General features: G+C 47.1%; 1 protein-coding gene across 5 annotated transcripts in view; it reads left to right on the forward strand.

Annotated features, from left to right (window-relative positions):
* CSNK1G1 (casein kinase 1 gamma 1) overlaps positions 1-27,533 on the forward strand; it is a 108,050-nt gene that overhangs the window by 74,313 nt on the left and 6,204 nt on the right. For 4 of the 5 annotated variants that reach the window (XM_062612052.1, XM_062612056.1, XM_062612053.1 and 1 more), the window contains exons 6-13: positions 3,802-3,953; positions 10,497-10,731; positions 12,788-12,873; positions 14,951-15,035; positions 17,178-17,326; positions 18,848-18,952; positions 22,122-22,229; positions 25,223-25,329. In XM_062612052.1, the coding sequence (XP_062468036.1) occupies positions 3,802-3,953; positions 10,497-10,731; positions 12,788-12,873; positions 14,951-15,035; positions 17,178-17,326; positions 18,848-18,952; positions 22,122-22,229; positions 25,223-25,329 (1,027 nt within the window). Of the gene's footprint in view, positions 1-3,801; positions 3,954-10,496; positions 10,732-12,787; positions 12,874-14,950; positions 15,036-17,177; positions 17,327-18,847; positions 18,953-21,562; positions 21,634-22,121; positions 22,230-25,222; positions 25,330-27,533 lie in introns of those variants that run through there. The other variant, XM_062612057.1, reaches the window with a different exon arrangement.

Raw genomic sequence — 27,533 nt, forward strand, 5'->3', positions numbered from 1 at the left:
TTCAAGTGTTGAGTTGTACCTTTGAATCCTCTAGATGAGACCTCTGCTCTGCCTCTGGCTTTTCATCCTGCACTCTTTGAACCCAGAACTGCTCATCTACAACAGACCGCTCCACAGCACTGTGGCTTTGTTTGACCTTTTCAGTCCTCTGCCGACACAGTTCCTCACCATTAAAAACCTCAAGTTTGAGTGCCCAGACAAAAGATACCTTTTCCTCAATCAATCTCTTTTGTTGGCAGTGTCCTTCAGAAGTATTTACAGATCTAGTGTGATATTTGTGGAGCTCCTGCAGTTCACCATGGCAAAGCACTCAGTGGCACCAAGACACATTTCTTGTTGCTGAAATAGAGCCAAGCTACACCATGAATTATGCAGATGGGCTGTGATTAAATAAAATTTGATACAGATTTTCTTAGGCTGCCCCTTTTTACTGTTAATAAGGTCCAGAGAACCCAGCCCAAAATCCTCTAGTGGCGTCTGCCCGCTTGGATCCTGCAGGCAGCAGGCACCCTTTAATATCTGCATCAAGGTGACAACTTCCCTTTTGAGCTTTGCCCCTTCTTAAAATGATGGTAAATGTTGATCTGTGTTTGAGTGAGCTGAGGGTGCATTGTCTCGTGTCCCTTCATTTCAGTAACTGGTGTGGAGCTGAGGAGCCCTGGCTTGGGCTGGGAGGCTCCACAGCAGTGCTCCTTTGGGTCCAGAATAGATGAGCGATGCATCCTGGGTCTGAAAATTAGATCTATGCTACAGCATTTCTCTTCTAGCAAAGCCAGTAGGTAAGTTCTTGAGTGCAGAGCTGGCAGTGTTGCTGCTGAAAACCCTCAGGGGAAAATCAAACCCTAAAAATACGCCTGAAACTAATAATGGCTTCTGTAGGCTGGCACTTCGGATGCTTTTTTTAATGTTCTTTGGTACAGCTTCACCTTGTAGGAGCTCCCACCAAGAGCAGAGCCTTGCTGATGTTTAGAGCTGAGAAGGGTACTCCAGCCTCTTGCTCGTATGGTTTTGAGTGGGTAAAGCTGACTGAAGGAGTTGGGACCCCAGAGAGCACTGAAGAGTTGCATTGCTGTTGCTTCCTTCCCTCCATGAAATCCCCATCTTTGAGTCTTGCTGCAATTTATCTTCCTGGTTCTTAGGCCCAGTAGGAATTTAATTGTAATTGCAGTGCTGTCTCCTTACCAAGTAAGGCTGTATTAATACCTTAATTAGCACACTCCTAATCCGAGCTGTTTCCTTCCTCATCTGCACTTTTCAAGACCGTTATCCTGACGTAGTACTTGTGGTACTACTCACTGTGTGTGTATCTTAAATTAGTACTCACTGTAGTTGTACCTTAAATTTGCAATGATCTCAGTTTCAAACTTTTCATAGAATATTCTGTTACCCTCTTCCATCATTCTCTATCATCCTTGAATTATTCTCTAAGAAGTAGAGATGACAATCTTGGTATTAGAGCAAATTATGTAGATAAATCCTCACCTGATTTTACTGGAAACTCCGTGGCTCACCATGAGTTACTTTGAGAGCTACTGCAATTATTTAAGTCTTCAGCACTAAGCTGAGGGCATTAAATTATCATTTATGTTGGTTTAGGTATATTTGAAAAAGGTTTTGAGCTGCCTTCATTTCACATCCCATCATTTTTTGGCTTTTGGAATTGCTTCTGTGTCATAGAATCCCAGCCTGGTTTGGGTTGAAGGGACCTTAAACTCATCCAGTTCCAGCCATGGGCAGGGACCCCTTCCACTAGAGTACCTTGCTCCAAGCCCCTGTGTCCAACCTGGCCTTGAACACTGCCAGGGATGGGGCAGCCACAGCTTCTCTGGGCACCCTGTGCCAGCGCCTCAGCACCCTCACAGGGAAGAGCTTCTGCCTAAGAGCTCATCTCAGTCTCCCCTCTGGCAGGTTAAAGCCATTCCCCTTGGCCTGTCCCTACAGGCCCTGATGAAGACTCAAACCATCCTGTTTTCTTAGATAACTTAATTGCTGTTAATGCTTCCTAAAACACAAGGTTTTGTTAGGAACAGGAGCCTCCTAAAACCAGGATGGGTAAATGTTTCACACAGGATGTAAAGCTCTGGTTAGACTGGGAATTCCTGCAATACTCTGTAATATCTCATGAATGCATCCTGATGACTGATACCTAATATGATTCCCCAAGTCTGTGAGTTAACAAGATTAAAGCATCCTACAGTAATTTTTGTCAAGCTGCACTTTGTTCTTTTTGACTAATAGGTGGGAGCATAAGTTCTGCAATAGTTAAGCTTTAGTAATCTCAGTGCTGCATTTATTGTGTTGGTGAGTTGGTGAGCACCATCGGGCAGATGAACGAGGCTTCCCTAAATCCGTAGTAGGACATGAAGTTATTACATTGCTGACACCCTCCAGCCTGAAGTGTTTCCCTGTTCTGCCTCCGCCTGTGCTGGGCCAGGCTGTGAGCACACCGCAGAGCTGGTACAAAGTCAAGCAGTTACACAAGCAATTTAATCCTGGTGTCTGATAATGCGTGAAGGGGGTTGCTATTTTTAATATTGATCTGTCATGTAAATATAGGTGTGTGCATGCACTTGTGAAAACATGCTATAAAAGTTATAATCACTGTGCTCTTGGGCCCCATGCTGTTTAATTCACAGACTTCTGTGCAAAAAAAGGCTTTGTTCATAATAGTGCTCCCCATGCTGAGCCTTTACAGTGAATAACAGGATGTTGTATTTTGTGTATGCAAGCAAGGATGTTGTTTTGACATAGGACAAACCCAATATTTCAAGACAAAATCTCTTCCATTGCGTTTTGGAACTGCTTATGAGATGTAGGCAGGAAATATTTGTTTTAAAAGTGTTATGCAGCTTGATAGTGATGCTGGGATATGGGGCTAGGTATTGACTAAACAAATTTGTGCTTGGCCCTGCACAGAATTCCCCTCTGTGTGGGCCAGGCTGGCTTTTCTTTTTTGCTCAAAGGGTAGTTTGAGGAGCACTGTGCAGCTCAGGGAGTGCTCAGACACCAAAGCCGGTTTGTTCCCTTTTCTTCTGGTGCTTTCAGAAAGCTGATCCACACAAAAAGCCACCATCAGTTGAGTATAAATATTGCATACTCTTGCTGGGAAATCTGTTGCTGAGCTGTTAGGTGGGAAGAGGTGGTTCTGGCTCCTACCAGTTGGGTATTGAGAGTTTAGTGTGTGACTTACAGCAGAATGCTTTGCACATATGCTTTAATGACTGTGATCACTTATTTTTACTTGGTGATGGGTCAAAATGTAAATCTTTGCTCTTTTTGAAAGGAAAACAACTTTTTTTTTTCCTTTCTCTTGAGTAAACTTTGCATAAGGTTGTGCTGAATAACAAGAGCTATGTATTATCCAGGTTGAAAAAGCAGCCCTTTTTGGGACATGCCTCATTTTGTGCAAGGAATATCATCTTCCTAACTGGTCAGACAAGTGCCAGCCCATGTTCGGGGTTGTGCTCTGCCTGGTGGTCAGTGCAGCGTAGGGAACTCCGTGTCTTGTTCTCTACATCCAAGAGTTTAAGCTGCCAAAGGCAGATGCTTTCATCTGGTCATGTTATTGCTTTGAAATCTATTTCTCTATTCAAAGGTGCAGATGAGCAAAGCCTGCACTGATTTGGCCTTTGGTTCATCCACAGTGCGTGCTGAAACTTATTTGCTTGCTGGGTAACATCAAACAGAAGGGACACTGGAGAGGTAAAAAGGAAAGGCTTTGCCCAGTGAAACATTTACATGCAGGAGGAAGGGTTTAACATTGCCCTGTTGACTGATTTCAATTCTTTCCTGTTCTTCCAGCTGAAGGGCTTCCCCAGGTGTATTACTTCGGACCGTGTGGAAAGTACAATGCCATGGTACTAGAGCTGCTTGGTCCTAGCTTGGAAGACCTATTTGACCTCTGTGATAGGACGTTCACTTTGAAGACGGTATTAATGATAGCCATCCAGCTGGTGAGTAACGCTGGGCAGGGCTCTGCCCACAGCCTCCACAATGCTGTCTTGTGTTTATGTCAGTCTTGGGTTAGCTGAAGGATGGGGTTGGTGCAGTGCAAGCATCAGGGTGTTTGCTGGTTGGAGAGACTCTTGTTCCATTTTAGAATTGCAAAATGGGACCTTAAAGCTCATCCAGTTCCAACCCCTGCCACGGGCAGGGACACCTTCCACTAGAGCAGCTTGCTCCAAGCCACTGTGTCCAACCTGGCCTTGAACACTGCCAGGGATGGGGCAGCCACAGCTTCTCTGGGCACCCTGTGCCAGTGCCTCACTACCCACATTGTGAAAAATTTTCTTCCTTGTGTCCAACCTAAATCTACCCTCTATGTCCATCTTAAAAAAGAAAGCTTCTCAGGTTTGAGAAGAGCTCGCTCTTATGAAGGGAAGGTCACAGTATGCTTATGAGCAAGCTTGCTCCTTGCGTAGCAGAACCAGTGAAGCTGGATTCCAATGGACTTGCATCCTCTATTCCCTACACACCCCTGCCCCAGTATCTACCCCAGCTCCCTCCCTCTGTTTGGACATCCCCAGAACATCTCATTTCTTACCCACTCCCCAGGACACAGGGAGCACAGCACCCTCCCACAGTCCTACCAGTTCTACCAGTTTGCTGCTACCAGGCTGCTCACAGACAGAAACCTCTCAGAGCAGTGGGAGCAGAGCAGTCCTTGTCCAAAATACCAGCATTTGAGATCTCTGCTTTGGTCAAATTTGGTCAAAATTGACCAACAGGTTTAAACCACTAACAGTTGGAAAGATACGGGCAGCATCACAGAGCCTCTAATTTACCTAAAAAGGGAAGGAACCAAGCTGAAAGTTGGAGCTTGCATTTGTGTTTGCATTAAAAATGGACAGGCTGAAAACTGAAGGTACTAAATGTGGTGAGTGAATTTCCGCAATTCCTTAGGGCCAACAGTTACCATTTCCATTTGGCTTGCTGGTCCCTACCTGTGGTCTGCAGGCACCCCAGAGGCACAGCAGAGGTGGGACTGTATATTCATATTACCAGCAGATAGAAGTGCTAAAGGAAAGAGAAGGTGGTGAGGGAGTGAGGAACACAATCCTTTCTAAATGAACCGAAGCTGGCCACAGCAAAAGCTCAAATGGAAAATTTGAGACTTCTTCAAATGGAAAGTTTTAGATTTCTTCTTTGCAGATGCAGAAGTTTGAGCAGCACCTGCCTGGTAGCGGGTTCATGAAGTTGTTGTCCTACGGCTGAGTTTTGTGGGGTTTGAGTGTTCCTTCGTCAGTGGAAAACCAGTTTATAGTATTGGTTTTTATTAAATCAACTGTCAACAGATGACAAAGCCTTGGATATAGCTTGTATGGCCTTTTGGTTGTAAAGGTGTAAAACATAAAGATGTATTCCCGTGTGACTGCTGGAGAAATCAGGATTGTCATAGCAGTGTCCATCTGCCTTTCACTAAGCTCTGTACTTGGATGGTCTTCACTGGTACCATCTGCTGATCCTCAACCAGCCTGCCAACTCATGTAGACAGTGCTACCACTTTGAGAAACAGATACTTAGGGTGGTTCAGGGGCACACCAAAAGCAGTCACAGAGGAGCTGGTGTTCTCCAAAAGGAGCATGCAGTGCTGCTCCTCTTTCCATGAGGAGATGTTTTAGGACCTTCCCAGTCTTCTCAGGATGACATGAATTATCAGCTTGGAGCATATGCATTTAAGGAGACAGATTTAGCATCTTTAGGTGTGCCCCATCTCCTTCCCTGAAGGTTTCCTGGGAGAAGGGTTCACCTGGTCCTTGGAGACTGGTTTTCTGACAGGCTGGCACTTACTGCTCAACTGGAAAGAAAACCCTTCATCCAGCCACAAGGCTTTGGGGGAAATTGTCTTGGATTTCTCTTAGTTCCTACGCTAAATTGTTGCTGTCCCTGTGTCGCACTCCAGTGTGAGAGACACATCAGAGAAAGAAAGTTTGACTGTCAAATTTAGTGGGTTTGCCTCCATAAAATATGCTCTGCTCTTGCTTTTGACTTGCTTAAGCTGCTGGATTTCTAACCACAGGTGTGAGGAGATGTAAGACTTCACTGCCAGAATCCAGTGTGATGCACAAGCAGTGTTTCTCTTCTCTGCTCCTTGATATGCCTGTTAACAAGCCTAGTGCCCAGGGAGACCTCCAGAAGTGTGAATGGCCCAGTACCACATAGACAGCAGAGAGGAGCACCCTGCCCTGATGCAGGGAGTGAGGGACAGCTCAGCACATTGCAGAACACCGCTGCTCTGGTTCATTTCCCACCAGAATGCTATCAAATAAAGCAATACTACTTGTCTGGGAGGCTCCTCTGCAGCATGGAGCTCAGGGAGCTCCCAGGAGAGCATCCCAGTGCTCGGAGTCACCTTGGTGCTGCCTCTCCTGCCTTGGGCTTGATCCTCTCCGAAGGGGGAGGAAGGAAACATCTGCCATGGATGTCTTTGCACTTGTTGGAGCAGCAATGCTGGTGGGATGTTACGTGTGCACCCCTTTGTCCCCTAGATCTTTCTCAACCTCACTTGCAAATAATGATCCATGTGTCTTTAGAAGCATCCGGTCCAGCCTCTGCTGTTTGTGTGCTTCCTTGCCATTGCCTGCTGCAGGCTCAGCTTGACAGCAGCCAGCTGCTGCTTTCAGGGTCCCATTTAGCTGCCTTCTCCCCCCTCTCCCTCTTTAAGCCTGACTGAACATCTCTGACACATCTACATATGTGCTGTGCGCTGGAACTAGGCAGGAATTTTGGATGCGGTGTGGTGGCATTTGGTCTCCTGTTTTTTATGTACAGTGATCAATTTTTAACCAGAGGCATCCCTGAAAGATGTTTTTTAATACACAGACATGCTTGGCTGGTCTTACTTAGCTTGGTAGTTAGCAGCATCTCAGGACTGGGGTTGATCCTTTAACTCTACAGATGTTAGAAGAAAGGGAAGCCCTGTAGGAGAAACAAATACATTGTCATTGCTTTAAGGAAAGTTGCTTGTGAGTATGGGAGAATTTAAACATGGTTTTACATCAAAAAGACTCTACTGGCTGCGGGAGATAGAGACTGGACGACAGTGAGTCTTCAAAGAGAACCTGGTCTGGAGTCTTTTCAGTTGAGATGACACAGTAGGAAGGTCTGCCTCAGCAGGGGGATGAGCCACACAGCCCCTCCGGTTTGGCACTAGGCTTGCACGTACTTCTGGTGAGCTGCATTGTGTCCAGAGCTGTGGCAGCAGCTTATGAAGACAGCGTGAGTTGAATCAGAAGCACTCTTGGTCTGGTGCACCATTTCATACCTCTCAGTGAGAACCTGCATTGAAGGAGTCATCTATTTTCCTTCCTGGTCAAAGTTTTCCAGTTGTGTTACTGCTGTAACTTGAGGGTCTCCAATGCTTCACGTTGCTCTGCTAAGAGCGTCAAACTGGAACTGCTTCCTCCATCGTCTGAGTGCAGCCAACTAGATCAAGCAGTTGTTCCTGAACAAAGCAAAGTTTGCCAATTAAAAATGTTCACTAGCATCAGTCCCTAAAGCCCATAAACTGGAAGTCATCGGTTTTATAAGGAGTAACTGTTATTTTCACCCTTGCTTTAAGTGCTTGCTGTTAGGTCCAGTGTGCCTGGCACTGGGCAAATACTTGCGGCTGCAATCTGGACCAAGTCACAGTGAAAGGCTTTTTGACTGGTGACCATTAAATCATCTTGTGTAACAGACACCAAAGCAGGCTTTAAACAGGAGGAATTCTTTCTCTCTGCTGATCTGATCTATATTCAAGCAGGTGATGGTGTAGAAGGGTTCAAATTTATCAGAAGAGTCTAGAGATGGGGTTGCCATCAAGATCAAGAAATAGCTTTTTGGGGGAAGAGAGTTCATTACACTTGCTTCCTTAGCAAGAGAAAGGAAAATAAAAGCATGGGTTGCTTTGCCATCTGGTTAAATGTCACAAACATCCTCTCATCTCCCAGCTGCAGCACAGGGGTCCTGCTGCCTGCTGGGGGGGCTCTCCCCTCCTGCTGTTTCTCTGACATCTGACATGGAGATTTGTGGCTCTGAAGATGGACTCTGCTGGCCATGGCCGTGGAAATCCTGCTTTGATTTGCAAGCAGAGTCTCCCACCCACCTCTAGTATTCTATGCCCTATGGTAAAATGCCCATGTCTGTTCTTATTAAATAAGAGAGCAGATGTTAACAGTGCTTCACAGTCACTGTTTTTCCCGTGTAAAAGCAGTTACAACAGTTAGTACCAGTTCCTTGCAGTGGTTTCTCTGTCTGTAGAAGAAGTAATGCACGGACATTAGAGCCTGTAGTTCAGTCACAAAGGAGTGGACATAGTGTCTGCAGCCACACATTTCTGGAGTGGGAACTCCTCCTCCCCTTCAGCTGTGCAGTGGTTTGAGTCAGGCTGAGGGTGATGCAGTCTCCATCACAAGAAGCCACAAGCAGAGTGAATGTCTTGTCAGGGTGAGTAAAGCACAGACAGGAAACATCATTCTGACCTGGAGAGCATCTTTCAGCCATCCTTGGCGATGCGCAGCTCCAGCAGGACATCCTGAAGCATCCAGGCAGGTGCAAATAAAAGAAAAGGAATATGAAAGACTCAGCAGCATCTTTGTGCCTGTGGTGGAGGTGAAGTGGCTGTCCTGGCCAGTGCAATTTGCTATGAGTTTTTAAGGAACAAATGGTTTTTCAGGCTGTTGGCCGTTTCAACAGCTGAGCTCCTCTGGTAACAGGAACAAATTCAATGAGCCAGCCAGGCTCTGTTTGAAAGCTTGTTGTGTATGGAGAGGACAGGAAATGCTTTGTTCCAGTTTTAAGGGTTGCATCTTAATTTAAATGGCCTCCCGACATACCTTTTTGTCTTCCAGCGCTGCTGTGTCCTGTAGGTGATTCAAAGCTGAAGAATGACTGAAGTGCAGAGCATCTGCTGTGTTCTGCATCAGCCCAGAATTGATTAGGAATAATGGCTGTTAGCCCTGAAACCCATTTTCTCAGCACAATGAAATAAATCATTGCTTAGAGGGGAGGGGAGCGGCAACACATGCTGTTATCTTCGTTGAAGAGCCTCTCAGCAAGTCCTGGTTTTTAAGACTGGTTCGCCTGCAGTTTTCCCTGCCTGCTGCCCTCCCGGTACAGCAGGTTTCATTTTCTGAGGAGTGCTGCCCCCTCCTGCCTGTTGCCTCTTTCGGAGTGCTGGAAATGCAGCAGGTTTTCCTTAGGACCAGGCTATCCCTGTGCAGGAGGTGCCGAGCTCCTGACAGCACTGACCTGGTGCAGACCCACTCAGGAGCCAGGGACTCCCCGCAGGGAGCTCCCGCTGGTGGCTTTCACCTTAGATGCTCCAGCACGATGGTGCGGCACTGACCTCTGCGGACTGACACTTAGTGCAAAATGGGGAGTCAGAGCTCTGCAGTGGTCTCCTCACGCTGCAAACCTGCAGACAGGGAGGCTCAAACTGCCTTCCTAAGGAAGCATCTTGCTTAAAACAGCCACCACGCCCTACAGTGCGCAGGGCAGCTGCAGCCCAGGACGGCCACAAATGGGGATTCACGTGGTTTCAGTTAAACCCTAAGAAGGTAATAAATTAAATGAAATTGTGAGTTATTTCCAATTGGAATAATCTCTTAAGTTAGGAACTCAAAGGAGAACTGCTTGGCGACCTGTCCAAACTTCACCTGCAATATATTTAGTTTCAAAAGCAAGATTAGCCAGGTTGGATGAAGCCTTGGGTGACATGGTTCAGTGTGAGGTGTCCCTGCCCATGGCAGGGGGGTTGGAAGTAGATGATCTTAAGGTCCTTTCCAACCCTCACTATTCTATGATTCTATGATTAATGATAAGCATCTGGATGAGGGGTGTTGTTAGAGAGGTAGTGACCCTCCATCAGCTTGGAAGTGGGATCCCCTTTTCCCTTCCCTTCTCTGTCAGGCTGCCAGAACAAAGTGAGTCAAAAGCTGGAAAATATTCCAGCTATTCCTACTTGACAGCCGATGAGGTTGTGACTTTTAGTCAGCATTGAGGATCGTAAGGCTTCCACCTGCCCCATATCCCCCTCCATGAAGAATCTGGCATGTCTTAAGACAGCATATGGGTCGAGGGAGGAAGGTGGTAAGACACAGAGCAACAAGGGACAGCCGTGGGCAAGGGAAGAGCTCTTGGTAACCAGTTTAGTATGTTTAAAATCAGTACAAAAATGCTGCTGCAAGTCCCCGTGGCATCATTCCAAATGCTGTGTCCTGGTGGTACTGTTTCAGAAACAGCCTTTCTGTTTTCCTGCGGACATTTCTGTAGGATTCAAGTCAGGGAGCACTGTATGGTAGCCACAGAAAGGAGGGGGTGACAGATCCCTCTTCTTACTCCATCAGAGGAGCTCCATCCAGTTCCAAGCATAACTGCTGCCATGGTTCTTTCCATCTGTGGTTGTGTTTCTGAGCTGAGGGTCGGTGATGGGTATCAAAACCTCACAGCCCCATTAGCCAGGAGAGCATGGGGGCTGCTCTGCTTGCAGGTAACTTTTGCTCCTCGCTTTGCAGATATCTCGCATGGAGTACGTGCATTCGAAGAACCTCATCTACCGAGATGTCAAGCCTGAAAACTTCCTTATCGGCCGGCAAGGCAACAAGAAAGAGCACGTCATTCACATCATAGACTTTGGATTGGCAAAGGAGTACATTGACCCGGAAACCAAAAAACACATACCTTACAGGGAACACAAGAGCTTAACTGGAACAGCCAGATACATGTCCATCAACACTCATCTTGGCAAAGGTCTGTGTGGTTGGTGGGAGCTTGCCATGACCTCCAGTGGTAGCTTGGCTTACTATGGCTCGTTCCTCCCCTTTGAGCTGTTTGTAAACCTCTGCCTTTACAGTTGTGAGGCTTTTTCTTTTCCCCTTTGCGGGATTGAGACAGCTGAAATGTTGAAAGCCTCATAATTATAGTTTTTATTAGGAACTAAATAACTGGAAGCAACCCAGCACTGATAAAAGGCAAGTAGGCGGGTAGTAACTGCTGCACTAAATGATGACCAAATAGATTTTTATAGCACAGCTCTGTGCTGAGCTGTAGAGCATCAAAGTAACCAGGACCTTCAGTTATGGGTGTTGGAGTTGGATGTTCCTTGACCTAATAATTGGTTGGAGAAAATTACTGATTTAACTCATTTTAAACGTGGCTTTCATTTCCTCTCCTCACTGCATTCTCTCGTACCAGAAAATTACATTTCTGTGGCTGAAAGGCAAAAAACCTTATTAAATGTTTATATTCACTTAAACCCATAAGAGCAGTAAGATAATGGAATATTCTTTGAGTAGCCTCCCAGGTATGTGATGAAGGCATCGCTCGCATCTTGTGGAGAGTTCGGTCCCTTTGGGTGTAAGGAGTGATAAGTCCAACTTCTAATCTTGAAAAGGCTGGTGAAGGGGCAGGATGGGATGGAGGAATGAGCAGCTGCAGTGAGAGCAGGCTTGGATGGAAGGTAGATGTGGAAGAAGATGTGTTTGCATTTGAAGTACACCATGTGCCTTCTGTAGGACCCATTTCTCTGCAGGTGTTGCAGCTCAGGCCGTGGCTGGTGCAGGGAAGAGTCAGTCTGGAAGGCTGGCTGCTGGCTGCTGATGTGTGCTGGGCTGGGCTGGGTCTGCCCAGAGCAGCTCCGTGGGGTGGCTGCTTTGCTGGTGAGACCCAGGTGGAGTCAGTCCCTTCACGTTCCAGAACAAAGGAGTCTTACTGCCATTTTCCTGAAAGATGAATGCACTCAACCATCTTCCTGAGCAGTTCATCTGCATCGCTGCACTAAATTACCTAGGACATTCTCTTGGGTTTTATTCCCTTTTTACAGCTATATCAGGGTAACTTGCAGGAACTGTCATCTCAATTCCTTCTGCTGAGTTTTCTCACCCCCACCATATTCTGAGGATTAAATTTGCTGCTGGTGGAGAGCCATGCTATGCCAAGCGCTGCCACCTTGCAGATGATGCAGCATCGGGGACAGCTCACACACAGTTTGTCATGGCGTGTGGGCTGGATCTGTCCCAGCTTGTGGCCATGGAGCACGTTATTTGTTTAAAATTCAGAGGAGAGGAGGTTGCATAAAATCAGCCTGCAAGCTCAGCAGACCCCAGTCTGCATGATGCCGCCCAGCATAGCAGCAGTCCCATGCTGTTACACTCCACATTTGTTGTTCTGTCTTATATCCTCCCATGGGTTTTTTTTATACATTTTTGTTAGCTGATCTTAAGGATGCTTTTTTCCTTTGGCTCGAGGCCTCTTTTTTTCTCCCCTCATTTATAATCATAACATCTGCATGGCAACAGCAGTAAATGTTTCACGAGGAAAAACAGTGCTAAAGGAGCTATTTTTGATCTGCTCTGCTGTGATGAGCTGCAGAAGCAATTGAGAAGGGATTGGCACAACAACATGGTAGTTCCCTGCAGCTGGTTGCAAGCATCCCTTGTCTGTTTCTATGTCATTCAGAGGAAATAACATCATCCAGCACCACATCACAGGTGCACCCTCAGCACTGGCAGTCTGGAGAACTGGGGAACTGCTTTATTCCTCCTTATTCTTCTCATCCAGTTCACCTAATGCTGGGCAATGTGTCTTACAGCTCCCATGTTATTTTATGCCTTCTGTCTGATCTTTTCTTCATGTATTTTATGGGGTTTCGTAACAGCTTCTAGATGGTTTTGCATGAGATCTGAGCTATAGGTAGCAAGTGAACTTCCCTGTGATAACTGTATCTTGGAAGTAGGTGTAACTACTGATCAAGTCTCAGACCCATTCCTGCAGCTGCAGCAATAATTTGTCCTCTCTTTTGTTTTAGAGCAAAGTCGTCGAGATGACTTGGAAGCCCTTGGCCATATGTTCATGTATTTCCTCCGAGGCAGTCTGCCCTGGCAAGGATTGAAGGTAGGTTTGAGCTTTAGCTTGTGCCCTTTGAAACTTTTTCTGGTCTCTGCCCAAAGGAGAACCTGGTGGGGAAACATTTCCAAAAGTCAGTCAGAAGCACTGTCCTCTCCTCTGTGTCCTTGAAGCCCAAAAACAAGGCGTTAGCTTTACCTACAGGAAAGATTTTAAGATAGAAATATGTTACCTGTTGCTTCAAGTTGCCATTAGGTGAATGGGTACACATCTGGAGAGAGGATTGAGCAGAGGCAGATGAGTGGCTGGAACTGGGACAGCAGTGAGAGAGCTGTTGAGCTGTGGGAGCAGCTTTGCTGGAGCATGGAGCTGCCCCGAGCTGGAGTGCGACTGGGACACAGTGGTTGTTTATGAAATCCTGGTTACAGCACACAGTCCCCCAGCTGCAGCTGTGAAATGTGGTTATAACAGGAGCAGTTTGATGGGTTTACATGTGCAGATGGACTTCAGCTTGAAAAACGGGTTTTCAGGCAGAACTATGGAGCTTGGCTTCCCTCCAGAGGCACTGGACATTCAGTGCTTCGAAGTTTATGAAATGCCATGTACAATGTGGAGGGCTGCAAGCAATTGAATTACAGCATCTGCAGCTGACATCCGTCAGCTGAATTAACTAGTAGTAAGTCATTTGCTGGCTCTGAAGCTGTTGGTAGCTGCACCTTCACTCCTCCATCACTTTCTTGATGATTAAGCTACTGTGTTCAACTTTGTAATTGCAGTGAGTGAAGGGATCAAACTCAATCAGGTTAGGAACAGGTTTATTAATGAAGACAGTAACTCCTGTTAGTATTGTTGGAAAAAGGAGACAAGCGTTTGGGCTCACAAGCGGCTCAGCAGAGTGCTGCTATGGTCAGTGGCAGTGGCTTGTGTGATAGACCTTGTTAAGCTGTTTTGTCACCATCTATCCAGAGTTAGTCTCAGCTTAGCCTTATTGACATGTGCCAGAAATGTTGGTGACAACTCATAAAAGCAAAGAAAGGCTTTATCAGGCATGAAAATAATTGTTGAAAGAAATCAGAACCTCTCTGACTTTACTTCACACCTCTGTAAGTATGTTATTCTATTACATAGCTTGTTTCTGGCTTGGTTGACCTCGTCTGCTTTAAATTAATCCTGTAAATTATTCTTAAAGTAATTCCAGGCTTAGACAAGGTTCTACAAAATTTGCTCAGTTCAGTGCTGAACTTGTTAAGAATTAGTTGACCTCTTCTTGAAGTCCTTGCTCCAGAACAAACACAGACTCTTCAGCTTGATCTTCACTCTTCTAGGCTTCCCCAGCTTACACGTTTGGTGTATACTGTCAGTGCTGAGGTCTTGAGAGAATATCTTACAATGCTAATGATGCTGCTGCCAGGTCTGACTGGCATGCTTTAAAATAGAGGCACCAACAGGAGCAGAGTTCTCTGCTTCAGGGGGATGTAGTTGAGAAATCTAGCCGAAGCTTGTTTCATTTTCTTGGTGACCAGATGTTTAGTCAGTGCTGCCTCGGTGATAGACAGTTTGGGGGTGAAAGGAGAGGCACTATGGGAGTAGATGGGATTTGGGAGAAGTGTGACTGATGTAAACTAGTTATCTGTGTGATTGCATTCTATTGTACACAGAAGTCCCAAATTGCTGATGCAATTTATCTACTTTTATGGTTGGTTTTGAAGGCATCTTGATTGCCGATGGCTCTAAGCCCAGGACAGAGTACTGATGTGCAACTATAGTATATGCAGCTTTGTTTTCTTGTCCCATGCAAGCTTTTCTATACAGTCCTTAGGACTGGGCTGATAAGAAATTAGCCTTGTAAGACACTAACAAGTGTCCTTCCTTTCAAGTACTGAAGATGTTTCACGTGTCCATGGATATTCTTTGCCAACAGCACGTAAAATGCATAGTGACAGTTACAACAGGGTGAGATAATATTCCTGCTAGTGTAGGCTAGGGTGCAGCTCAGTTACAAGTTTCATCTTCTGATACCACCCAGAACTGGTATTAAATACCTTGTTTTTCTTCCCATACAGCATGTCGTTTATCACATGGTTGAACTCTTTCTCCACAACTGTTTTGTCTTTGTGCGCTACAGGCTGACACCTTAAAAGAGAGGTATCAGAAGATTGGGGACACAAAGAGAAACACTCCAGTTGAAGTTCTCTGTGAGAACTTTCCAGGTAAAGCCCTGATGGAAACATTTGAGTGCAGTAGGAGCTGGACATATGTTAAATATGGTGGTTCTGAGCTTCTCTGGCAAAAAGTATTTGGATGATGTGTATCCATTATGTTGTTCCTCAAGCTGGCAAACAACTGGAGCTGCTGCTATAAATGCATGCAGCCTGAGGGGCTTGTGGCTGTGGCTTAAAACAAGCATAACTCTTCTCACCATGGAGGCTGGACAAGGCTCAAGAGCCTCATGTTCCTGCTTTGCTTATTGGCTTCTTTCCAAAAGGGAGCCTCACTGTTTTCCCTCTCCCACGTGACTGTGTTGGATCTACTGAGTTGATTATATTGCAGACTGAAGGTTTTACAGGTATTAAAGCTGTAGGTGGCCAGCTTAGGAGATGGGATGACGTGTCTGTCCTTGAATTCCACCTTCAGACAACAGTCTTGAGCAGAGCGTTGTCAGATGCTATTGAGAGTGTTACTAAAGATGTTCTAGCCAAGCCCAACACGTTTTCTGCAGTTAAACAAAAGTTCAGCTCGGAGCTAGGAGAGCAGAGCACAGTTAAAGCTCTCCCCGGTACCCTGTGACCTACCCTGTGGGGTTTGGTTTTTTGGAAATCGTGAGCACCCAGGTCCCCACAATGAGTCCCCATTCCCATTTTGTCACATTGCTCTTTTCCAGCATGAGAAGCAGCAAGCCTGGAAGGGGATTGTTGTTCATTTAAGTCATGCTAATTCCCCAGATGTAGTTACATCCCAAATCCACCTGGTTTTGAACAAAACAGCTTCAGGTTGGCTCTTCTCATCTTTTTCCCCAGTACTGCTTTCTCAGAGCTCAGTCACACCTGCAGGTCTGGGCTGAAGGGAGATGAGAACTTATTTCTGTTCCTTTCTTACCTGAAACCTCTTGGTCTCCACCCTTCAGAGATATTAGAGGAAGAAGGGATTACCTTTCTCCACCTCCTTTTTTCCATGTTTTAGCTCCATGTGACATGCAGGCTGCAAGCCTCAGGCAGAGTTAAGTATTGATGAGCAATGCTGCTCTTTGTTTTGTCAGCTAAAGGCAAAATCCATGCTGGTGTATCAGCCATACTGCAGTGCACAGACCTGTGCCTTATACCGAGCTCTGCTCAAGCATTCTGCCTTGGCTTAGGGAGAGCTGGGAAGGGGCAAGACATGAGTTACCAGAGCTCAGTCCTCTGTGCATGCAAAGTACAGCCCAGGTGCAGGAAATCCATTAATTAGCTTAACACCAAACACTGTTCTGTGTGTGCCAGGCAACCGAATGTTGCAGCCTTCCATTCAAAGTCTTGTTCTGAATGGTCAAGGCTCTGACTGATGTAATGATATTGGGCAGCACAGAGCTCTGGGTAGCCAGACCTGGCTGTTGCTGGAGCTCAGAGGGGCCACAGGGTGCCCACCAACATCTCCTGCTTTCCTTCCCAGATGACATTCCTGCAGCTATTTTTAATGTCTATGTGCAAACGTACACATGAGCATCCTGTTGGCAGGTTCAGTGAGTTGGCATTTATGGTGTTTTAGTGTTTGTTTTTACCCAAATATACAGAGTAAAACTTGTGGAGCTCAGATCTGAGGTGGAGCAGCAGCTCTCTGGAGCTTAGGTGGGACTTCCGTCTTTGCTTGAGAAGTGTTTGGATTGATTTTACTGTTACTAAACCCCACTATTTTTATGGGAAACGCCAGAGGTAGCACTGACAGCCCAGACAGTTCTCTCACAACGTGATGCTTGTTGCTAAAACACAGACCTTGGTTTCTAACAACTTGTTCAGAAGATTCAGAATAAAAGTAGACTATTATTAGACATTGGGCAGGGTGGGAGGGCTCTGGAAAGCCGAGTGAGATTCATTCAGCAATAGAAGACTGTTGAGTAGGTCACTGATGGTCAAGACTTATGGGATATCCTCAGCCTCTGTCAATCCGCATGGCTCAGCTGAACCTAGCAGGGCCAGGACAACTCATGTCACTGGTGATGCAGCCCTCAGCCCAGCTTTAAGCCTAGTACCATGGGAAAGCCTCGTTGGAGTTAATGAGCACATAGTTCCAGTGTGTGTGTTGGTTTTGAGAGGCTTGGGAGTGAAGGAGCTCACGTGTGAGCAGAACTGACGCTGCTGCTTCCTCCCCCTTTCCAACAGAGGAGATGGCCACGTACCTCCGCTACGTTCGGCGGTTAGACTTCTTCGAGAGACCAGACTACGATTATTTACGAACCATCTTCACAGAGCTGTTTGAAAAGAAAGGCTACACCTTTGACTACGCCTATGACTGGGTTGGCAGGCCAATTGTAAGTTGTCTGTGCAACACGCAGGGCCTGGCCTTCCAGGTGCTGCTTCCCACCACCCGGCTCTTTGTGCTTGAAATCCAAATTAATACCAGTGAGCTTAGGATCAAGTCTTTCACTTCTGCTCTCTAGCTAACATGGGCCCAACATAGTGAGATGTCCTGACGTGGTATTCAGGGGGTTCTTGCAGTGCCTTGAAGTTTCCCTGAGGGGCAGAAGGCCCCTTCCGACCTCTTTGGACTTGCCCTGGTGGGAATTCAAACCTGATTTTCCCACTTGTGGCAATGAACGTGACTAGTTTTAATTTCCTCTAGTCTAGCACAGGATTTGAAACCAGTATCTAAAGATATCCATCTTGAAGCAGGAGAGTGTGCTTGCAGCCTCAGCACTGAATGATGGAAGACCTCTAAAATGGTCAAGTTCTCACCAAGCCATATGGAGATCTAGGCAGGGCGGTGACAGATGCTTGGTGAATAGTAACAGCAAATCAGTTCTAACCACAAAAGATCTCGGGGCTTACCCTACTCTGGAGGCTTGAGCCAGCTCTTTATAGTGCATTAATAGGAAATGTGGGAGTAGTCAAGCTCCATTTAGCAGTTCCCTGACACCAGATCATGACCGTAATCATGATCTCCTTGCGTCAATTCTATTCTCAAAAGCCATTTACACTCAAAAAAACCTTGGCCAGAAGATGTGTCATGGGGAGATCTGATGGAAGAGTCCAAAGTTCTTCTGCTGGCTGCTTGTCGCTTGTGTTCTGTGTCATTCTGCTGGTGGCCTTCTCGCTAATGGCCAGTTACCACACACTGGCAAAGGCACCCATCAATGAATTGCCACTCGTGCCAGATCATGTGCCTTCAGTCCTAAACTGGGCACCATTACTGGTGATTTACCGTCCCAGCTATATTTAACATTACCCATGTTTACTGCACCGACAGCAGTTCATTTTCCTAAGACATCATTCCCTTTGTGAATCATGATTTTTCGCCTCATTTTTGTTTAATTACAAAGGCAATTGATAAAAAGCACCTTGTAAACCAAGCATGATGGTGCTGACAACTGCAGTGGTTGCCATGGAGATTCTGGTGTTGTGAGCAGGGATTATGACTTTGGGGAGAACAGAGCAGATGAAGCTTTTATTTTAACACATCCTGTTTCTATGCAGGCGTGATTTTTAGAAGTAGCAAGACGATGAGATGAGGAAAACAAGTCCGTGTTTTCAGTTGTAGTAATCTATGTGAGACACACAGTATCTGACACCAATACAAGGGCCGAACTGTATCTTTTTTATTCATTTTTACACAAGAAATTTGGTGCTGGTGTCCAACGTCAAATCACGTGTGCACCAAATCGCAGGGGTTTTAGAGCCCTGGCTTTAAATATCCTTGTTTTGATGTTTTTCTGCTTCTGCCTGGTGGGAGCCAGCCTTACAAGTTAGATTTGCACATGGGAGCAAACCTGGTGGGAGAGAGTGAGGAGCATTTTCAGCATGGGCTTCACCCTAACAAACACCTTCTTTTCCAGCCTACTCCAGTGGGATCTGTTCATGTAGATTCGGGGACGTCCGCAATAACAAGAGACAGCCACATCCATAGGGATCGGCCATCACAGCAGGCCCTTCGCAATCAGGTGCGTTGCTCACAGCTGCTCAGCCCTACCTTGTTTGGCACCTCCGACTTCCTCTTGGACCAGAGCAGCAGGAGCCATGTGCCATTAGAGGTGGATGGGGCTGACTCACCTTGGTCATGGCACACACAATTTCTGCTTCTGGAGACTGTGATTTGAGCAGAATTTTATTAAAGCAACAGGTTGCCAAATTACTGTATTGGCCAGTGGAATTTCTCAGGATCCTGAACTAAGTGGAGTACAATTTGGAATGGGTCCTTTTTCTGTAGTGTGTGGGTAAGCTGTTTAAGTCAGCTGTCCAGCCTGGTCAGATTACCTCAGCTACCTGGCCACAACATTCTTTCGGGAGCTTTTACTCACAGCATGTAGACAGTTGTGATGGCAGCCTGCCCCCAGGTGCCCTCTTCCCATGGACCATGCCTTAAGGATGTGCGTGTCCCCTGTACTCCCAGTGTATCCTTCTCAGGGTGTTCAGCTCACAGTGTGCTGCAGAACATACACGACTGGCAGAGTAGGTCCCCTTGGGGAGGTTGGGCATCGCAGTCTGGATCAACTGCCAGGTTTTGAATATGAATTTCCCCATTTTTCCTTTCTAGTTGTAATATCTTGTTGGTGTTGAGAGTTTGGATTTTCTGTATTAACAGAACTGAGCAGAAGTTCAGTAGATCTCCAACTGCCGGCTCCTAGCTAGAGCTGTTGGTGCTCTTACTTCCCAGTGAGTGGTTCTGGGCTCGCTCTGCTCCTCTAACCGCTGTGTGCTGTTCTAGCTCCTTGTCTGCCACCTCTGCTCCCACTCAGCTCACAGAGGCTGGGGTTTGTGAGTGCAGATCCAAGTGTAAGATGTAATAACCTGTCTGGGCTCAGCTTCCCTTGTTCCATGTAGCTGGGCTGTGATGGTAGAGCAGCTAACATAGACTAGATTGATCTCAGGCCATCAGCTACAATCAGGATGAACACCCCTCTTTAGAAGTGTTGCTTGTAGGAAGCTGGGTTGTTTGAAGCCCATGTGCTGTACTGTATTTATGCATGCTGATCAGTGTGGACTGGTTTGGGAGTACTGGTAAAATAATCTGCTTTAATATATTGCCTGATTAATACATTAACACCACCACCCCTTTTTTGGGTGGCAGTCTCTAGTTGCTTTGACCACAGACCTTCATATGAGGCATCTTGTTTCCTTTAATGGACAATGATGCCTGGCTTCATTTTCAAGCAGGTTAGTTCACAAATGTAGTATGTCACCCAAAGAAGTCTGTCCTAGTCCCAAAATATTATGCAGGCAGCTTCAGTCCATGTTCTTCCGAGCCTCACAAATAGGCTTGATGCTGTAGTGCAGCTCTTGTCATTTTTCTTACCTAAACATGATTTAGGATGCTGATGCTGAATTATTTAATAGCCAAACAGGCAAGGGAAATCAGTTTCTTCTCACCAAAACATGAACAACTCTCTTCCAAAGGATGTTTCTTTCAAGCACTGAGCAAATGGTTTCTCTAAAGGAACAAGCAGAAAAACTAAACATCTCAAGCAGTGAGTTGAGGACATGGGTTTGGGACAAGTGACTGTTTGATCTCCAGATTTAATGGCCTTAGTTTTGTTCCCAGGTGTAATAACTGCCGATTCTCTTTTATAATATTTGGTTCCCAGTAAAGATGCTAATAAAAAGTGTTCTTCTTTTTGTAGTCTTCCTCTAGGAAGTGAAGATACTTAACTATAAAAGACAGATGCCAGAGACAGACTGTTCATCAGGGACTGTAGAGATAGGACATGGAGTGATGGGTTAAAACTTAAACAGGGGAAATTCAGGTTAGATATAAGAAAGAAGCTCTTCCCTGTGAGGGTGCTGAGGCACTGGCACAGGGTGCCCAAAGAAGCTGTGGCTGCCCCATCCCTGGCAGTGTTCAAGGCCAGGTTGGATGAGCCTTGGGCGACATGGTCTAGTGTGAGGTGTCCCTGCCCATAGCAGGGGATTGGAACACTTCCCTTTTCCTTTCATTTCTTTCTTTCCTTTCTGTTACACAGTGGCACTGCTCACCCGTGGTGGCAGGGAGTAACACAGAGCAGGGCTGGGCAAGGGCAGGGCCTGTGCACCTCTCCTCGGTTAACTACTCAGCTTCACTGCTGATAACCTGGGGTTTATTCACTTGAGCTCTCGTTTCCTGGCCAGGTCTGTGTTGTCCCCCAGGCCCATGTGCTCTGGGGACTCCGCTGCTTTGCCCTTTCTTGTTTAAACTGATGCTTCAGCTTTGAAACATTTGCTCACATTTTTCTACAGCATCCAGGGAGACACCTTTTAAATGTGTCCCATCGGTCACTTCAGGCTTCGCTAGGTCCTCTGCTGTTGGTGTGAGGCTCACACACATCTTCCCACTCTTGGGAGTTGTTCCTCCAGCTGGTTGGTGGGGTTCGGTTGGGCTGAGATCCTCCTGGTCTTAGGTGGACTCTGGATGTGTTGTCATCAAAGCCGGGTGACCTGTAAGGAGCTTCACTTGCAAGTGCAAAGTGGTTCCTTTAATAAAACAGATACAATTCTAATAATTTAGTTGCCTAAAACTTGCCTCTGTTGGGGGTAAAGAAGAAACTGCTGGCAAAAGTTTCTTATCTACTTTTCTGCAGAAAACCAAAAAGCCCCCAACCTTCCCTCCAGTCACGCAGGTGTGGTGGATGTTTCCTTCTGCACTGGACAGGTGAAGCAGTGTGTGAACCTGGCTTTTGGTGAAATAAAACGTGCCTTTGTTTTATGTTGTAAATTTGAGTTTACAAATGCATATTTAGGGAGCTGGAGCCTGTGTATCCGATCTTGCTGCTGTGCCAAGTGCTCTGGGGTGTGTGACCTGACAGATATAGTTAAACATATTGTCAGTGGGTTTATTTCTATGCTGAAACCCATGGAAATGAAGCCATGTAAAGAAATAACTTCCTGACTAGATCTGACCTTACTCTTCATTTAGCAGCTAGAGGAGAAGAAATCCACTCTGCAGTAGATTACCGCAGGCACTGCTCAAGTCAAGTATGAGATGTACTTGGTAAAGAGAAGTTTTAGCCCAGCTAAAAGTTAAAATGCCTTGCTTTTTGCAAAGAAACTAACTTACTAACACACACCCTTTGGTTTCTTCCCCTTGTTCACCTTTTGCTCTCTGTTGTGTCTCTCTCGCGCTTCTGAACCTGTGAGCAGGCGTCATCAGATCGCCGAGGGGAGTGGGAGATCCAGCCAAGCCGGCAGACCAATACCTCGTACCTGACATCTCATTTGGCTGCAGACCGGCATGGAGGATCAGTACAGGTACCTCTGCCTCTTGATAAAGGAATTGTGTTAAATCCCCTGAATTTGCCTCAAATTGCAGTAACATCGTGGTCAGAAGAGGGATTTCCCAAGCTGGTTTGGTCCTGTCTGGTACACAGCGCTCAAGCCAAGTTCTGTGGGACACAAGCTGTGATGTCCAACATTGTTGCTGTTACCGTTTCAGCAAAGCTTTTCCTCTGAGAGCTAGTCTGAACTCAGATTTGCCAAACTGAGCACAGAAAGGAGTGAATGTTGGCAGGTCTGGTCTAGAGCACTTCCCATACAAGACAGGCTGAGATCATTGGGGCTTTTCAGCTTGGAGAAGTGAAGCTGCTTGGAGCCCTCAGAGCAGCTTCCAGTGACTGAAGAGGGCTACATGGATGCTGGGGAGGGGCTCTTCATCAGGGACTGTCGTGATAGGACAAGGGGTGATGGGTTAAAACTGAAACAGGGGAAGTTCAGGTTGGACATACGGCAGAAGCTCTTCCCTGTGAGGGTGCTGAGGCGCTGGCACAGGGTGCCCAGAGAAGCTGTGGCTGCCCCATCCCTGGCAGGTTGGACACAGGGGCTTGGAGCAAGCTGCTCGAGTGGAAGGTGTCCCTGCCCATGGCAGGGGTTGGAACTGGATGAGCTTATGGTCCTTTCCAGTCCAAACCATTCTGTGATTCTATGATATTATTCTGTATGGCACACCTCTATCCCCATCTTAGGGATGCTCTTAGGTAGTAAGAAGCAGCTGAAATGGAGTTTGTTGCATATAAACCCCTTTAATGTTAGGTAAATAGTTGAGTGGTTCCAGTTCAGGCTTGATAGGTGAGGTTCTAGTTGAATTCCTAATGCTTCATGGCAATGTAGGGTGTCCGGCTGGAGAAATGCACTGGGGTTGGAGGGGAGACGGGCTGCACTGCTGCTGCACTCGCAGGTGTGGTGACCCTGCTCTCTTGCTCCCCAGCGTGTTCTCATTTTAGTTTTGGATCCAGTGGCAGAGCAGCAGCAGTGTAAAGTCACGGCGGCTGCAAGCTGGATCTCTGGATGACTGCTGGGGAAGGTGGATGAGCAGAGGATACACGATAGTGCCAGACAGCATTAAAGATTGGCACTAGGGCTAAGACTGCTTCTGTTTATGAAACCATGCCTGCCTCTGATTGTCACACAGGCTTACCAAGCGAGTTTCTTGCACTACTGCCAGAGTAAGATGCTGGACTTGCTAGGGGAAGATGCAGGGGTCATTCAAGCAAACAAGAACTAGCTGATATTGCTGGCAAGGTGAGCTCTTTGGCAGAGGTTTGCTTGGAGAGCAGGCTCTAGTGTCAGACACAACACTGAAAATTGGCTCTGGTGAAATGGGAATTAGTGCCTGGAGTGGGACAGAGCTGAGTGCCCCTAAGTGAAATGTAGATTGGGTTGAAATTTTTTACTTATTCCTGATGTTTGGTTGCATTCAATGTTTTTTTGGCTTGATTAGCCACATTCCTTTTTCATTTAAAGATATTTTACTGAGTAGCAGAGAAACAGAAAGATAAAGAGGAACTAATGCATGTGTAGCTCTGATCTCAGATGTGAGCAGACAGTAAACTGGAGAAGTGTTCAAGGCCAGGTTGGACAGGGCTTGGAGCATCCTGGTGTAGTGGAAGGTGTCCCTGTCCATGGCAGGGGGTTGGAACTGGATGAGCTTTAAAGTCCTTTCCAACCCAAACCATTCTGTGACTCTGTGAATTGAGCACTAAGTACAGAATAGGTGGGTTAATTCATATTTTTTTTATGTAAGGGAAATAATTTCCTTGTGCAAAGTCAGCATGAGCTCTGCCTCCCCAGGAACAGTACTCTGCCAGGGTAGCTACACAAAGCCTGACTTTGGGAGGGTTGCCTACCTGAGCAGTTTACAGACCTGTATGTGCCACTCTAAGCATTAAAATTGTGCTTATCTGCAGCTAAGATCTTCTGCTGTGCATGGCTGCTGGGCTGCAGCTGCTTAAATTGTTTCTCAACAGAGGGCCCAGACCTTGCTGAACCCTTGGGAGGTCAGCAGTCCTGAGTGGCCGTCAAGGCAAGGGTTGAATTTGCCATGTGCAAGTGAAGTGGCAGCACGTTAAAAAAAAGGAGGAAAATCAAAGCCTTTTGTAAAATGGAATTTAACAAGTAGCTGCAGAAGGTGTGGGAAGATCCCTGGGAATAGCACAATTAAGTGGTAGCATTTCATCAAGCTATGTGGGAGGTGTGGGGGTCTGGAGAGCCTGGCTGGGCCCACAGTGTGATGAGTCTGGGAAGGGGGCTGTGAAGGGCTTGTCACTCGAGGAGAGCTTTGAAAACCACATGAGCTGAGTCCTGACCTCTCTTGGCAGAGACTGGCCACGGGACCTGTTCTGCAGAAACAGCAGTTGCTCTTAGAACTTGAGCTTCCAAAACAAGCAGATAGACTTAATAGTGAGGGGACATGTGCTTCAGTGGCTTCCTTCCCTTCATCTCTGATGGTCAGGTCACCCGGAGCCACCGGGAGTACCAGGTAGCACCTTGACCCCCCATATCAACACTGGGTCTTGGTCAACGTGGTCTGGTGGGAGGTGTCCCTGCCCATAGCAGGGGCTTGGAACTGGATGGTCTTAAGGTCCTTTCCCACACAAACCATTCTCTGATTCTGTAATAGCTTGTGTGTGTATATAGGGGTGTCAGTTAATCTTCACCTAGTGGCTACCCCTCCCAAAGTGACATAGCCTCCCAAAGAGAAGAAGACCTGTGCTGGGCACAGGAGTGTTGAATTAGTCCCCTGCCTGCTGTTCTGCTTGGGAAGAACCAGGTTGGTCTCTCCAAACCAGACATGTGATCCAAAGGCATCCAAGGATTCTGACAGCCTTCTAAGAGCATGCAAAGAGACAGGAGCAAACCGTAGTTATTCTGCAGATTTCCCATTCCCACAGCATCCCTTGTCCAGGAGGGTGGAGGTACATCTTGTCCAAGGGATACGTGTCGTAACGGCATGTTGGCTTGTGTTTCAGGTGGTCAGTTCAACCAACGGGGAGCTGAACGTGGACGACCCAACGGGGGCACACTCCAACGCACCGATAACGGCGCAGGCGGAGGTGGAGGTGGTGGAAGAAGCTAAGTACGTTTGCTTTCCAAATAGGCTTTCCACTGGTGTGGTCGTTAATCCTCCTCCTGGGAAACGAGTGGGGATGTTTACCCGTGGTGAAGTACTCGATGCTCGTGTCCCATGCCTTTTTCCTTGCATACTGCTGCTTTCGTGCATGGTGCCTTCAGTGCTGCTGCTTCTTTTTGACACTTGTCATGGCTGGAGAACGTAACTCTTACTCAGAGCATGTATTGCAAGATAGCAGTGTAGCACAAGTACCAAAATAATGTGAACTGATTTCAGGAATCCCGGTGAGCAGCCCCTGTTCCAAAAGGAGAACACGCTGTACTCGTGCTGAGAGTGTAGGAGTAGTTTGAGCACAGCTCAGTGAAGAGATTGTTGGTCTGAAAGTTCACACTTTATTTCTGGCTGCAAGAAATGGATGACAGGTATCCAGAATGGTCCTGAAGTAACCTTTGCAGGGGCAGGTAGTTTTCTCTGTGAATTCTCTTCGTCCAACCCAATGGAAGCTGAGTGAGAGAAACCAGAAGCAACTCCTGCTTGTGGGGGGAGCCATGCTTCCCCTGAGCTGACCTCTCCTCTGTAGCTTGCGGTCAAGACTGAGAACTGATGTTCGAAGTTGTTGCTTTGACCATTTTGGCCTCCTTTGCACACATGCTGCATCTGGCACCATCACGTCACTTTCGCATGATCCTCTACATGGGACCTTCTTGCTGCCTCTGAACTAGACCAGGACCCCAGCAGGTCATGGTGTAATCCTGAGACTCCCCGGGTGAGGGATAAATAGGCTCGGGGCTGCCTTTGAACTGGTTGGTGCTGTGACTTTGCCCAACTGCCAGTTTGACTGACGACACTGGTGTTGCTTGTCCCATGTTGTTTGTCTCAGCATTTGTGGGAACTTGAGTTAGGAAAGACTGTGGGAGGGTGAAGAGGAAAACTGGCAGGCATGGGAAAGCGTGTGTTGGTGGAAATGGTCCCCAGGTATGCATTAGTCTGAAGCCAGCTCTGGTTATCCCAAAGGTCTTCTGCTGTCTGTTACCTGTCCTTCAGGAAGCACTGGTGTGTGATCCTGCCGGCTGGTAGCTGACCTGGGCATGATGCTGGCAGCAACATGCCCAAGCAACAGACACACTTTCTGCTGCCACCCAAAAGAGCGAGCCTTGATTTTGGTGCAAGCTTCTCATCAAGTACAGTGGTGGGTGGTGGGAGATCTTGAGGTGCAACTTGTGGACTGGGCAGTATTCCTCTTAGATATGGGTGCTGTGGCCTGCAGAGACCACCAGCTTGGCACCACAGGCTCTGTCTTGATCATACTAAAGTGGGGCCCCCCAGGCATGTGGCTTAGGATTGCTCCTAGGATGGGGAACGTTGCCACCCTTAACAGTTCTCAATACAAAACCCAGTGCAAGGAGGAGCCAGCTTTTAAGATCTGGCCACCTTCAGCCTGTGTTTCTGCAGCACCTTGTTGAGCGGGGCCTGGGTCCAGACCCCACATCTGCATACAGGGGAGATGTCAAGGCACATGAAAAGACTCAAGCCTTGTCTTGCAACACAGGGACCTCTTCTGTCTCTCTCCTGCCCCTCTTTGTGTGGTCCCAAGTAGGTTTTGGAGGTGCTGGAGAGCAGAGCATAAGGTGCTTTGCACTGACAGGTTTGGGGTCTCTTGTAACACCCAGGTGTAGTCCGCTTTGTTCTTCTTGCCACAGGGAGAGCTGGCTTCATCTTTCCTTGCATCTGTGATCATAAATCAGTTATATGAGGAGAGCGAAGGAGTTTTGGATTCTGCTGTGCAGTAAAGTGGGCCAGAAGGGGCTAGAAGGAGTGGGTTTGAGTGTTGAGATGAGATGTCGTAGCAGAAAGGTCTTTCCCTGGCACTCCCGGCAAGCAGAGGAGCTGTGCAAGTGCTTCTGCTTTGGGGTGTGCTGGAGATAAGCTCCTGATCCCAGCGTGCGTTTCACATGATCGCCACTGGATCTGCAGAGGACAAGAGCAGATTCCTCTCCTGGTGGCCCAGAGCCCCTTTCTCATCCCAACCCCAGATAAGAACCTCCTGGGGCCGGTGCCCTCATGGAAGAGAGGGACTGTGTTTGTCAGAGGCCTGGAGCCCTGGGAAGCGTGGCAGCTCTCAGCGCACCGTGGCGAGGGTAGAGGTGGTGTGAGGGCTGGGGGGGGCGGCGGGCAGGCATGTGTGTGTCTGCCAGTCTGCACTGCATGTT

Source organism: Pezoporus occidentalis, unplaced genomic scaffold (genome assembly GCF_034315485.1).
Source record: "Pezoporus occidentalis ecotype Australia unplaced genomic scaffold, CSIRO_AGI_Poc_V1 ctg159, whole genome shotgun sequence".
Lineage (NCBI taxonomy): Eukaryota > Metazoa > Chordata > Aves > Psittaciformes > Psittacidae > Pezoporus > Pezoporus occidentalis.